This window comes from Myodes glareolus, chromosome 9, assembly GCF_982192425.1.
Source record: "Myodes glareolus chromosome 9, mMyoGla1.1, whole genome shotgun sequence".
Classification (NCBI taxonomy): domain Eukaryota; kingdom Metazoa; phylum Chordata; class Mammalia; order Rodentia; family Cricetidae; genus Myodes; species Myodes glareolus.
In genome coordinates this window covers 49,714,804-49,729,515 of record NC_142034.1, presented here as the reverse complement: position 1 = coordinate 49,729,515, position 14,712 = coordinate 49,714,804, and the positions used below count along the sequence as shown (strand labels likewise).

General features: G+C 40.2%; 1 protein-coding gene across 1 annotated transcript; it reads right to left on the bottom strand.

Moving 5' to 3' along the window:
• Positions 1-7,851: 7,851 nt before the first annotated feature.
• On the bottom strand, positions 7,852-8,799 carry LOC146892992 (olfactory receptor 1-like). Its single transcript, XM_087909560.1, has one exon. The coding sequence runs from the start codon at positions 8,797-8,799 to the stop codon at positions 7,852-7,854; it is 948 nt and encodes a 315-aa protein (XP_087765686.1).
• Positions 8,800-14,712: the final 5,913 nt, after the last annotated feature.

Below are 14,712 nucleotides of genomic sequence, written 5' to 3'. Positions count from 1 at the left end.
AATTCTGTCAAAGAAATGGAAGAAAAGACAAAAAATGGAAGAAATCAATAAATCCCTTAAAGAAAACAAAGAAAAATCAATTAAACAGATGAGATAAATGATTCAAGGGAGCAAGTTCAAGGGAGCGACCTCTGAGGGAGCACGTCTGAGCTCAAAATGTCTTTGGGACTGGGACCAAGTTAGTGACATCTGAGGTAAAAGGCCTGAGCCAGTGACCTCAGCCAGAGCAGATCCAAGGCAACAACTCCATAAGAACAGGTATAAGGGAGCCACCACAGAGGGAGCAGGCCTGAGTCAGTGACCTCTGCCAGAGCAGGCTCAAGGCAGTGACCTCAGTGGGAGCAGCCTCAAGCAAGCAACCTCCATGGGGGCAGGGGTGAATGACACCTGGGTTTGCAAAGCAACCAGCAGAAGCTCAGAGCGACCTCCATGAACATGAGTGACCTCTGGGGTGACTGGAACTGTGGCCTCGACTGCACCACAAAGAGCAACCATCTCAACCTTGGATCCACTGGCACCTGGAAGACTGATCAACAGAGACACAGCCTCAATTACACCAATCAGAGATAAAGATGAGGAGACAAGGTAAGAACACACTCGGCACCACAAAGAGCAACACGACACCAACAATAACTGGTGGCTCTGCAACAGCAAGACTCGAACACCCAAATATAAATAAAGCAGAAGAAAATGTCCTAAAAATAAATTTAGGAGAGTGTTTGAGGCCCTTCAAGAGGAAATTAAAAAATTCTGTCAAAGAAATGGAAGAAAAGACAAAAAAAATTGAAGAAATCAATAAATCCCTTAAAGAAAACAAAGAAAAATCAACTAAACAGATGAGATAAATGATTCAAGACTCTAAAACCAAAGTAGAAACAAGGAAGAAAACACAAACTGGGAAATTATAAAAACAAAAATTATGAGAAAACAATCTGGAACCACAAATGCAGGCATAAACAGCAGAATACAAGAGATGGGAGAGAGAATATCAAGTGCTGAAGATACAATAGAGGAAATAGACTCATCGGTATAAGAAAACATTAAATAAAACATAACCTTAACACAAAATATCCAGGGAAAATGGAACAAGCAAAATCATAGAAGAAATCTGTTCCAACATAAAAAAGATATGCATAAGGAGATACAAGAATCTTACAGAACTCCAAATAGACTGAATCAAAGAAAGTTCCCTTGCCACATAATAATCAAAACACTAAACATACAGAATAAAGAAAGTATATTAAGAGCTACAAAGGAAAAATGTCAAGCAACATATAAAGGCAGACCTATCAGAATTACACTTGACTTCTCAATGGAAACAATAAAAATCAGAAGGCCATGTGTTATACAGTCATTAAGCGACCACAGATGCCAGTCCAGACTACTATGCCTAGGAAAACTTTCAATCATCACAGACAGAAAAAACAAGATATTCCATGACAGAACCAGATTTAACCAAAACATGACCACAAACCCAGTCAAACACAAAGTACTAGAAGGAAAACTCCAACCCAGGGAAGTTAGCTACATCCAAAAAATACATAGATAATAGATGATCTCACAGCGGCAAATCCCAAAGAAGGGAAAAACACACAAAATAACATCACCAACAACGAAAACTAAATTAACAGGAGATAGCAATCACTGATCACTGATCACTAATATCCCTTATTATAAATGGACTCAACTCACATAATAAAAAGACACAGGCTAACAGTTTGGATATGAAAACAGAATCCACTCTTCTGCTGCAGACAAGAAACACACCCCAACCTCAAAGACAGACATTGCCTCAGAGTAAAGGGCTCGGGAAAAGTTTTCCAAAAATGAACTGATGAAACAAGGTGGTGTAATTATCCTAATATCTAACAAAAATAGACTTCAAACTAAAATCAATCAAAAGATCAAAGAAGAATATTTCATATTAGTCACAGGAAAAATCCATCAAGAGAAAATCTCAGTACTGAACATCTATGCCCCAAATACAAGGGCACCCTCATATGTAAAAGAAACACTTCTAAAGATTAAATCACACATTAGACCCCACACACTAATAATGGGAGAATTCTAAACCTCACTTTCACCACTGGACAGGTCTGTCAGAAAATTAACAGAGAAATAATGGAACTAACAGATGTTATGACTCAAATGGACTTAACAGACATTTATAGTACATTCCATTCAAACATAAAAGAATATGCCTTCTTCTCATCACCTCATGTAACTTTCTCAAAAATTGGCCACATACTAGGCAATAAAGCAAACTTCAACAAATACAAAAAACTGGAATAACACCATGTATCTTATCAGATACCATGGCTTAAAACTAGAATTCAAGAGAAACACTAATTCCAGAAATCCCACAAACACATGGAATTAAACAATGATCACTTGAATTATCAATTAGTTAAGGAAGAAATAAAGGAAATCAAACAAAATGTCAAACAAATTCAAAAATCAAACAAAATGAGCACACAATATAACTAAATTTATGAGACACAATGAAAGCAGTGTTAAGAGAAAAGTTCATAGCATTAAATGCCTACATAAAGAAGCTGGAAAATGACATCTTGAATTTTACATGCAAATGGATGGAAATAGAAAACACTATTCTGAGTGAGGTAACCCAGACCCAAAAAGATGAATATGGTATGTACTCACTCATAAGTGGGTTCTAGCCATAAATAAAGGTCAGTGAACCTATAATTCGTGGTCCTAGAGAAGCTAAATAAGAAGGTGAACCCAAAGAAAAACATATAGTTATCCTCGTGGATATTGGAAGTAGACTAGATTGCCAGACAAAAATTGGGATCTTGGGAGTGGGATTGGGGTGAGGGTAAGAGGACATTGGGAGAGAAAAGTGAGGAGGGGAGGATAGGGAGACCCTGGGGGAATGGGATGGTTGGGATGAAGGAAGGGTGGATATGGGAGCAGAGAAGAAGATATCTTAATTAAGGGATCCATCTTAGGGTTGGCAAGAGACTTGACGCTAGAGGGGTTCCCAGGTGTCCATGGAGATGTCCCCAGCTAGTTCCTTGGGCAGCTGAGAGGTAGCCTGAAATGGCCCTCTCCTATAGCCACACTGATGAATATCTTACATATCACCATAGAAGCTTCATCTGGCGATGGATGGAGATAGAGACAGAGACCCACATTGGAGTACTGGACTGAACTCCCAAGGTCCAAATGAGGAGCAGAAGGAGGGAGAACACAAGCAAGGAAGTCAGGACTGCAAAGGGTGCGCCCACCCACTGAGACGGTGGGGCTGATCTAATGGGACCTCAGCAAGGCCAGCTGGACTGAGACTGAAAAAGCATGGGATCAAACCAGACTTTCTGAACGTGGTGGACAATGATGGCTGAATGAGAAGCCAAGGACAATAACACTGGGTGTAGGGCCCTGTCCCCCCTTACTCCCTAGGGTGCATCTGGAGGACTGTTTTGGTTTGCCAGCTAAGCTTCCTGCCAGTTTCTGTTATCTCTGCTATAGCCTGGTGATTTAGCTGATTTCACCTTTGGTATGGTAATTTTCCACCTGCCAGGGAGATTTCCCACTGGGTGCCTAATTCTCTCTTTGCTTGACCCACTGTCTGTCACTGCTCTCCACCCCCTGCATGGGAAGGAATTCCCTAAGGCACCAGTTTCCCCTCTGTTTGGCAGGGAGTTCCCTTACTGGGGCCAAGGTATATTAGCCTTGCATTCTGCTAAATAAAGTGGCATTCGGCTATCTCTTGATGAATGACCCAGGTCTCTTATGTGTGTGTCTTTTGTTCAATCTCCAGGCCTTTTCTCCAAACTCGTGATCAGTACGGAAGGCGCGCGACCCGTACTGAGAGAGGGTGATGCAGAACCGCGTGGTACAATTGGAGGCACCATGGGGATCTGAAGCGGCTACACTCTGTGAGTTTTGAGAGGTAAGGGTACCTGAGAGGTCGCCCTTGGAAGGCTGGCCAGCAGGTAAATAAGTAGCGAGGGTGTATTGGCTAAATGGGTGCAAGTATTTCTACTCCAGTGTTAAAAGGCCGGTTAACAGGCCAATTGTTAGGTCTTTTGGAGAGATAAGGCACCGGTATTAAGGTTGAGACAGCACAAGAGATCATTAAAATGGTTTTAGAGATTAGTCCCTGGTTTCTACACGCAGGGAGTTTTACTATCACTCATTGGGAGCAGGTGAAGGCTGACCTTCAAAATGCTCTGAAAGAATGAGGGCCAGAAGATTTCCCCCTAACATTTTTTTTTTTTTTTTGCTATGGTGCCTAGTCAGAGATGCTCTTCTCAGTGATGATGTAAAAGTAAAAGGGCAGTTAGAGATTTTGAACTAAACCCTTGAGAAGATTCAGAAAGCAGAATCTGTGAGTTCAATTAGGAGTTTTGAGGAGCAGGAAGTTAGGAGTGTTGGGAATATAGAAGAGGAAGAAGAAATTCTAGAAAAGGAGATCACACTTTTAAATAAGCAGTTAGAAAAAGAGGGAAGTGAGGATGCAAACAGAGATCTCCCGATGAGACCTCCGCCGCAAAGAACATTTTTTGCCACTTCTAATCCTTGTATTACTGCTTCCGCCCCTATAGACCTAGAGGCAGAAATTCGAGAGATTCAAGACAGACTGAATAATCTAAGTAGGGAGAGGCAAATTTATCCTGTTGGAGAAATTATAGATCCGCAAGAACAAAGGACCAGGCAGCATAGCTCTCTGGCCTTTAAGGATATCAAGCAATTAAAAGAAGCAGTTGTGGCCTATGGAGCGCGTGCCCCTTTCACTGTGACGTTACTAGAATCTTTTGCAAAGCTCAACCTTACACCCAGTGACTGGATGCAGCTTTGCATGGCTTGTCTCTTGGAGGGAGATTATTTGCTATAGAGAGGTGATATGCAAGAAAATTGCAAAAAGACCGCATGAAATAACATCATCGTGGGTTTCACCCAGCATAACCTTGACATGTTAGCCGGTGAAGGACAGTATGCTGGCTTAGCAGTGCAGAGTGCACATGATCCCGCAATTTATGCTCAGATAGCTTTCGCAGGCATTAAAGCTTGGAAAACTTTGCCTAACAAAGGAGCGAGTGAACAGCTTTCTGAGACCCTACAGGGGGCTTCAGAACCTTATTCTGAGTTTATTGACCGCCTCTTGCAGGCGGGAAGTCGTATTTTGGGATATGTGAGCTCAGCTATGCCAACCATAAAGCAATTAGCCCAGGGAAAAAGCCAGGCCAAGCCCCCGCTGCCACCCTCGCTGAGAAGCCACGCAGAGTGGAGCCCGCAAAATATTTGAAGCCAGCAGCCCGGAGCCAGCCGGCGGACGTCCGGGAAGCGGCAGTGCACGGAGGGGCCTGAGCTCGCACTTGGCCCCAGCAGCCGCCATGGCGGACAGCGGCCCTGTGGGGGGTGATGGTGGTGCATGACTTCCATCCCAGCTCTTTGGAGGCAGAGACCCACAGATCTCTGTGAGTTCAAGGCCAGCCTAAACTACAGAGTGAGTTCCTGGAACAGGATGCATGGTGGCACCTGGTATGGTCCAGATTCTGTACTAATCTTTGACATCTGGCATGGTCCAGATCCTGTACTAATATGGGGTCGAGAGCGGTCTATGTTTTCTCACAGGATGAAAATCAAGCCATATGGTTTCCAGACCGACTAATTTGGTGCACTCAGAAGAAGGACAACAGAGAGGACAGCTTAGCTGACAATCGCCCAGCAGAAGAAATGCAATGAGAAGAGCTCCAGGAGGAACCCAAAATCCAGCCCCCAGAGAGCAGCCTGATCCGGACCTGCAGCTGCCAACTCACATTGCTGCAGGGAGACTTCAGACAAAAAGATCCTGTTGAAATGAGCTGACTGTGGTGTCTGCAGCTGGCGATGGTGGTCAGAGCGTCACGGACCCTTCCTTTACACATCCATCCCTCCCATGCTATTGACAGTCATTGCTGTGTCTGCCAGAGCAGCTTACGCTGCTGGATTTCCCCTTAATCAGTTAGCCTCTTCTGCTAGCGCTGTGGATACTCTTTCAGGGCAGGTTGCAAATGCCGTGGCCGTTCAAATTGAGCTAAATTTACAATTGAATACTGCAGTTAATTTTGCTGTTGGTTGTGATTTTTGACCTCTGCTAGGTCACAGAAAAGGCTTTTTGCTGTTTTTCATGGACCCTGGAGAACAAGATTTTCTAATTGGCTATTATTTATTATTCTAGTTAGCTATAACAGGGTTCCTTCCACCAGTGCTGAGTCCTTACTTAAAGGGTTCCATTTTGGGCAGATTTTTAAGAATTGAGCAGGCACTATCTCCTTTTGGAGTGCTTATATGTGATGGAGTGTCATCTTCATGATTTCATGGTGCCAGAGCCAAAGGCAAGCTCAGGTCAATGTTGCCACGTGGCAAGTCCTCTTAGCTATTGCCCCGGAGTATTTTTCAGCATAAATCTGGCTGAACTTGGTGATGAGTGACAAGTGAGCCAACGACGGGTAAGGTTTTTGGGGGGCTGCCCCAACCTAAGACAAGAAATATATTTTGACCTGGATGCTTTCCCACGACGGGTAAGGGGTTTTGCCTGATGTCCATTGCCACCCAAGACAAGTTTAGTCATATAGTTTATATAAAAGGGGGACCTGTATGGCCCAGGATTTCCCTTACTTCGTGGGGTATGTATGGAGGACTGTTTTGGTTTGCCAGCTAAGCTTCCTGTCAGTTTCTGTTATCTCTGCTATAGCCTGGTGATTTAGCTGAAGGACTTTGTTTCACCTTTGGTATGGTAATTTCCCACCTGCCCAGGAGAGTTCCCAAAGGGTGCCTAATTCTTTCTTCCCTTGACCCACTGTCTGTCACTGCTCTCCACCCCCTGCCTGGGAAGGAATTCCCTACTGTGCCAGTTTCCCATCTGTTTGGGAGGGAGTTCCCTTACTGGGGCCAAGGTATATTAGCCTTGCATTCTGCTAAATAAAGTGGCATTAGGCTATCTCTTGACAAATGACCCAGGTCTCTTGTGTGTGTGTCTTTTGTTCAATCTCCAGGCCTTTGCCCCAAACTCGTGATCAGTACGGAAGGTGCGTGACCCGTACTGAGAGAGGGTGACACAGAACCAGGTGGTACACTGGGTTTTGATTGTACTGCATGTACTGGCTTTGTGGGAACCTATTCTGTTTGGTTGTGCACCTTCCTGCACCCGGTTGGAGGGGGAGGACCTTGGACTTCCCACAGAGCAGGGAACCCTGACTGCTCTTTGGACTGGAGAAGAAGGGGGAGGGGAGTAGGAGGAGGAGGAAGGAAATGGGAGTTAAGGAGGAGGCAGAAATTTTTTAATAATAATAAAAAAGTGGCACAGAATAAGCAGGAGTGGTCAACCAACCACATGGGTCCAGTCTGAGACCCATGCCATAAGAGGAGTATACCCCTTTATTTGCCTGGAGAAAGAGAAGCCAGAAGCCTAATGGCCTAATGGAATATGATAGAACAAAACATATAGGAAAAATGTAAAAAAAAAATGATGCCTAATGAATTGGTTAGACTGCATTAACAACAGATGAAAATAGATACAGAGATCCACAGCTAAACTTTAAGGAAAACTCAGTGAAAATCTTTTTTAATTAAAAAAAAACAGAATCTAATGAATGAAAGTCTGATCCAACAGTGGCTCTTATCTAATGATTTTCCAGATGCACACTTGCAAGACAGTGGGTTATGTCACTGAGTCACCAAGGTCCTTATCCCTAACAGAACTACTTTGCAAAACCCCCATTTTCAAATGAAATTATTATGGAACATGGTCTTTTGTGGGGTCCAATTTTAGTAATTTTACTCCATTTGTAATATTAGTATCAATATATTTACTAGGTGAAATTAAGTAGAACTCCAATGTTGCCATTATAAAGAGATTTTCTTCTTGCAAAGGATGCTTATCATGGCCTCTTTAATATCCCTGTTCCTCAGGCTGTAGATGAATGGGTTAAGCATTGGAGTCACCACTGTGTACATCATTGCCATGACAGTCTCCTTCAGAGTAGAGTGACTGGCTGATGGACATAGGTATAGACCAATAATTGTCCCATAGAAAAGTGAGACCACAGACAGGTGAGAGCCACAAGTAGAGAAGACCTTGTGGATAACCTGAGCAGATGAAACCTTCAAGATGGAGTAGACAATTTGTACATAGGACACAATGATGAGTAAGAATGGGATGACCATAATGGGCCCTACCAAGACAAATATCATTAGTTCATTAATAAAAGTGTCAGAGCAGGCCAACTTGAGCAGGGCAGATATTTCACAGAAAAAGTGAGGGATCATGTTGTCCTCACAGAATGACAATCTAGCCAAGAGTAAGGTATGCAGCATGGAGTGTAGCATGGTAATCACCCAGCACAGCACTACCAGACACACACAGAGCTTGGGGCTCATGATGCTGGAGTAATGAAGGGGGAAGCAAATGGCCACATAGCGGTCAAAGGCCATGACCATAAGAAGAAAGTTTTCCATGTTTCCAAAAACTATGAAAAAGTACATTTGTGCCAGGCAACCCACATAGGGAATGGATGCAACCTGGCTCTGCATATTCTCCAGCATCTTCGGCATTGTGACAGAGGAAAAGCAGAAGTCAGAGAAAGACAAATTACTGAGAAAGAAGTACATGGGTGTATGAAGATGGGAGTCCAGTAGAATGAGGACAATGATGATGAGGTTCCCCATGACAGTGGTGAGGTACATGGCCAAGAACAGGGTATAGAACAGTGGCTGATGCTCTGGGTGGATGGGCAGGCCCCGGAGGATAAAGTGAGAGATGACAGTTTGATTTTTCATTATTATTCTTATCATCTGGTATCCTAAGGAGAAAATATTAGGATCCTTTTAAATTAAAATAAAATTAACATATATTTTGGATATGTTTGTACAAAAAAGAGATCTAACAATATTTATAGTGACTATATCATCAATTTCCAAATGTTTGTAATGATTATAATTATCAATGAGTTTTTTAACTTCTTATTACACTAATTTCATTTTCCAACCTTTTCAATATATATCTGTGCATTTTTTACTGAGAGTCAGATGTACTAATGCTTCTCTCTCCTGCTGCCTGCTCAACAGTTGTTTGTTCATTCGCAATTTGCTGTATGTTATTTGATAATCTTTGTCCTCATAATTTTATATAAGTTTAAAGAAAAATACATATTCACAAGCACCATAGATTACCACTTCAATCTCTGATATGTGTGTCTGTGTAACATACAAACTTCTGCGCCACTATTCACTAGCAATCTTCTTGCCACTGCATGTTTGACAGACATCAGGATCTCAACAGCCACAAAAGAAATTCATGTATTCACTTTGTTGTCTTCCAAACATTCTTCAACCTCCTACCTCTCCAGTCTCTCACTGGATAGTAAAAGAAATTCAAGTTTGTGTCAGAAATCTCTGAATTTGACCCATTTATTTTTCCTTGCCTTGAACTACTAGCACACATTATACAGAGTACCCCCTTTATTCTCCTGCTATTTCATCCATTCATTTCTGTGAAATTATATCCATATATCAGGATCACCTCTTGTCATTACTAGAACACAGAAGGAGATTCAATTCATGTACATGTTCTTAAGTCTCTTGATTCTTCTCTTCTCTTTCAACATGTTTCATTTAGACATTCTAACACAAGAATTCCATCCTACGTTGTCTTTTTTATTCTGCATATTACAATTGTTGTTCAGAGGGTAAGGACAAAGCTCCTATCAGGGAGGCAAACACGGTTTCATTTTCTCACATATGTCCAAGGTATTCTCCCCTATGCTTTCACTGTGACACATGTATTTCTCTCTTCATCAATGCTGGAGTTAAAATTCTTTCCTCTCAGACAGGCTGTGGTGGCACATGCCTTTAATTCCAGCAGTCAGGAAATAGAGACAGGATAATTTTTGTGAGTTCAAGTCTGCCTGGTCTACAATAACTAGTTCCAGGACAGGCTCCCAAGCAATAAAGAAACCCTGTCTCGTGGGAAAAAAGGTTAAAAAAATTCTTCCCTCTCCCATTTAGTGTTCTTCTTCTTCTTTATTATCACTCCCTTCCTTCTTGTCCACTTCATTTGGTTTATCCTCATTCATATGTAAAGGGTATTAGTTGTCACATACACAGTTAAATTTAGTAAATCAACTGAGTAAGACCTTTATCTATTCCTCATAGCATTCTATACGCTTCCAATGCACTTATTATTTTAATCACTGCTTTAAGATACCTTCACATCAACTGTAATCTGCATGCATTAGAGGTCTTATGTGACTTCACTCTATTTGGTTATTTACAAATTTTATTAATCTTTAACTTCGGTTAGGACCTGTCATGACACATGATTTTGACCAGTGAAATTTTTTTGCCTGGTGCTCAAACTGATATATAGTTCTTCAACTTCAAAGTAGAAAATCCACAATTTCTAGTGAAAAACATGACAGGTCAGCATTACATTTTACACTCTATAATGAACATCAGCAATATAATGTAGTATATGTGCAATGTCAGAGCTATTCATCTGCATCATGGTTCCACAATCATGACAACTCCAAGTCATATACATATACTTTAATCCACAACATGTCATTTGCAGAAAACAAATTGCATGCAAATTTTTATGAATTATAAAGAAGGAAAATAGTTACTTTGGAGCCTTCACTTAAGTTACTCCTCTGATGACTATCCTCTCTGTGACAGTGGATTTACACATCCAGTGGGCTAAGTCCAATACCAGTTTTGAACATATTATAGTTGGTAATGATAAATTCTATAAATGCCATTAAAATATGCAGATTTTGTGTAAAATAACTAACACTTCATAGCGTGAGCTTCATTTAGTCAGATGAAAGAATTAGGGGAGGAGGATAAAACACTATAGAAAAATTTTGCATTTTGCCTTAGATGTAAGTCTACAACATCCACTCTTCTCAGAGGCCCCAATATTCTAGACAGTTTTCAAATGTTCATATTATCAGCTGCTAATTTATGCAGTAGTTATCCTAAGTAACATTCATGTGCGCATGTGTGTGTGCGCGTGCACGTGCACACACACACACACACACACACACATGCACACACGAGAGAGAGAGAGAGAGAGAGAGAGAGAGAGAGAGAGAGAGAGAGAGAGAAGATTGGCCTCAAACATGAAATACCCCGCACTCCTTTCTGAACACTGGGATTACAAGTATGTACCACCATCCCCAGTTTCTCATTTTCCTATAAATGAACAACACCTTTGTTTTATGGAGGCAAGTGTACATAGATTAAAATCCAGAGAAATCTGAACCTACTGTTACCAATGATGGTCTAATGGAATACATAACTTATTTATATGTTAAGCCTACCATTCTCAAATTAAACAGCACCTGAAATACCAAGGAATATGTTTCCAAGAGTTGATACTTCTACATATCATCTTGGATTATGTAGAATGTCTGGTTTTGATTATAGGGATAACATTTTACATTAGCACCTAGATGATATTATGTCTTCCTTGGTGGATTACACTTAAGCACAATCACAGCTGTAACCATTAAAACAGATTTGTAAACTTGTACATATAAAATGGATCATCATCATAGGTATGACACTCTCCAAACTTTACTAAGAAAGAACACGGAAATTCTAGTAAACCGTTCAGCACTAGGACAGTGAACTCCATCTCAAAGTGTGTTTTTAAAATTAAAATGGTATGCTATTGAGAGAAAATTACATAATGAGTAAATGTAATGTAGCCATCCATGTGAATGTTGTTATGTGATCACCATGAAACATTCAAAGTGTGATAAATTCTTGAAAGACAGTGAAAAGAAGAATGCTATTGTACCTGGAAAAATGTCCTGCATGACACTCGAAATACATGTGGTTTGATAGCAAGACACATACTTATTTTTCCTCAGTGTACCCAAATATGCTGAGGCTGAGTCAAAACTTCAAGTTCAAGATCCTGCTCACCTTCATTTTATTATGCAGACACAGGACTAGTGGCCTGTGTACTCATTACCTATCTTATCTGCTCATTCTAACATTCCCCTGTGGCCATTTCTGGGCAATAGGGGCCCTCCATCCCTCAGGAATTCAGATACTGTATAACTCATTAACAATATAGTAATTACCCAGTTCCTTCCTAGGATCAATTAACCTCAGTTTGTCTCTAGTGGAGACAAACTATAGACACTGATCACTCCTTCCTTCACTAATAAGGAAGAATAACAAAAAATACACAAACATCTGCATTATTGAGTTTTCCATATATATGATGTGAATATATCTTATTACTATTTGTTATTGAAGAAACTGCTTTGGCTTATGGTAGAACATAATAGAGATAAGAGAGAAAACTAAACTGAATGCAGGGAGAAAGAAGGCAGAGTCAGGCAGATGCCATGTAGATGCAGAAGGAGAAAGACACCAGAAGCTTAGCAGTAATCCACAGATTTGTGGTGATACACAGATTAATAGCTATGAGTTAATTTAAGAAGTAAGAGCTAGCAAGAAATATGCCTGAGCAATTGGTGAAACAATATTGTAATTAATATAGCTTCTCTGTGATTAATTGGGTCTGGATAGATGGAAACAAATGTACAGTCTCCAGTTACTTATGCAGTCTCACAAAACCTAAAAAGGTTGGAAATATGCATACTCATTGACTGCTCAAGTCATGAGCAGGCTTCTGATTGACTGGAACCTACTTTTTTAGAGGGAGAAATAAAGTAGTTGACTAGAAAGCACTCCAAGTTTCAGGCATTATTTTCATTGCTAATGGCTTAACTGGTCTCACACAAGAAAAATTTACACAAGAAGCCATAGATAGTTTGAAAATTTTGGCTCTGATTCTCACTTTTATCCTCTGAGCCAACTCTCCAGACCATCCTGCAGTAGTTTTTAAGTGCAAATGGGATGAAACTGTAGAAAATCACACACACTGGTATGGCTTCCAAATACAACATCTCAATACAACATGATTGTCTACCTCCTAAAGGATTTCCGACTTATACTCAATCTTCAGGAAAAATTAAATCTTCATCAGTCAACTGTCTATGTGTGCCAAGGAAAAGAACAGGATTATGGTGGTGGTGTTAGTTTTCTTTACTCTTCTGGGGACCTGCTAGCCAGGTCCCAAATAAATCACACGTGGAAGCTTATTCTTAATTATAATGCCCAGGCTTAGCTTGGCTTGTTTATGCCATCTTAACCTAAATTATCCCATCTAATTTTTGATTTTGGATTTTTTTCCTTTTCTATTCCAGCATACTTTTTCTTTCCTTTTTATTGTGTCTGACTGTGTAGCTGAATGACTGACTCATTTATTATTCCTCCTTCCTCTCTCTTTCCATGATCCATTACAAAGGTAATACAACTTAAAATAATATTCTACAATAATATGGCAAGCAGATGCCTGGCTCAATGCTTCCTTCAGCCAAAAGAAAAGTAGTCCATGTTCCTGTGTCTGTTCATTCATTTGGTCTTCTTACCTATGAAAACCATGATAGTACCTTCTACCCACTCTTATCTCAACCTTTCTGCATATATGTGAAATGACTTCCAAATTCCTATGAGTTTATCATTGAACATGAGGCCATTGGTGGCATTTCTAATTCCTTCCTTCATTGTAGTCCTGAGCTTGGTAGTCATCTGTTTGATGAAGTTCTGTACATAATTATGAAACACAAATTTTCAACTCCAAGAATCTTGATCCTTATTGATTTAATGTTATTGAGTTCCTACAGATGAGTAACTTTTGTTTGTGAATGTGAACATAGTAAGTGGGATCTAAAAATGCATCCAGTATTTTAGGCAGAGTGCTGCCTGCTCTAGCTGTGTAAAAGAGCCATATTTTGCTTGCTTACTCCAAGAATAATGTGTCTACTCTGTATTTTGATTAACATGAGAAGAAAAAGTGATTTTTTATGCTAAGTTTAAGTTTCATTCAATAATCTTTAAGGATTTTGAAGTTCACTTATATAAGGATATTATATAGTTTTAGTATCTTCAGTGTCTTTGGCTTATTGTAGAGGTTCAAGTTTATCCTTGTTTATTGATGCTCTATTCACAATAGTTAGAAACAAAAACAATACACGTATCTTTAACTGATAGATAATAAAAAATAAAAAATATGGTGCATATATGCTATGGGATTTTATTCAATTGTACAACGCCAATTTTTAAATTTAGGCTGTTTGTTTTTTTGGTAATTTTTAGTTTTTGTATATTCTAAATATTAATTGCCAGTCACATGTATAATTGGCAATTCCTTTCTCCCAACTTATATGCAACTTCCAGTATATTTCTAGTGTGGGAAGTCCATTTGGTTGTGTTGCTTTTATTGGTTAATGAATAGAGAAATTGCTTTGAGCCTATAACACAGCAGAACAAAGTTAGGCAAGGAAAACTAAACTGAATGCTGGGAAAAAGAAGGCAGAGTCAGTAAGAAACCATGTAAACCCACCAGACACAGACGCCAGATGAAAATCTTGCTGACAAGCCACCACCATGTGGTAAAACACAGATTAGCTGAAATGGGCTAAATTAAAATGTAAGAGCTAGCCAATAAAAAGATAGAGCTAATAGGCCAAGCAGTGATTTAATTAGTACAGTTTCTGTGTGGTTACTTCAGGGCTTAGCAGTCAGGAACAAACAAGCAGCCTCATACAACAAATTGCCAACGTGTGCCTGCTAAATCCACATGAAACCTGAGAGAGCTTGGAAAGGAATTCTAGACAGTAAAAA

Excerpts from the sequence above, each read along its gene's own strand:
- LOC146892992 (XM_087909560.1), bottom strand. The coding sequence starts at position 8,799 with ATGATAAGAATAATAATGAAAAATCAAACTGTCATCTCTCACTTTATC.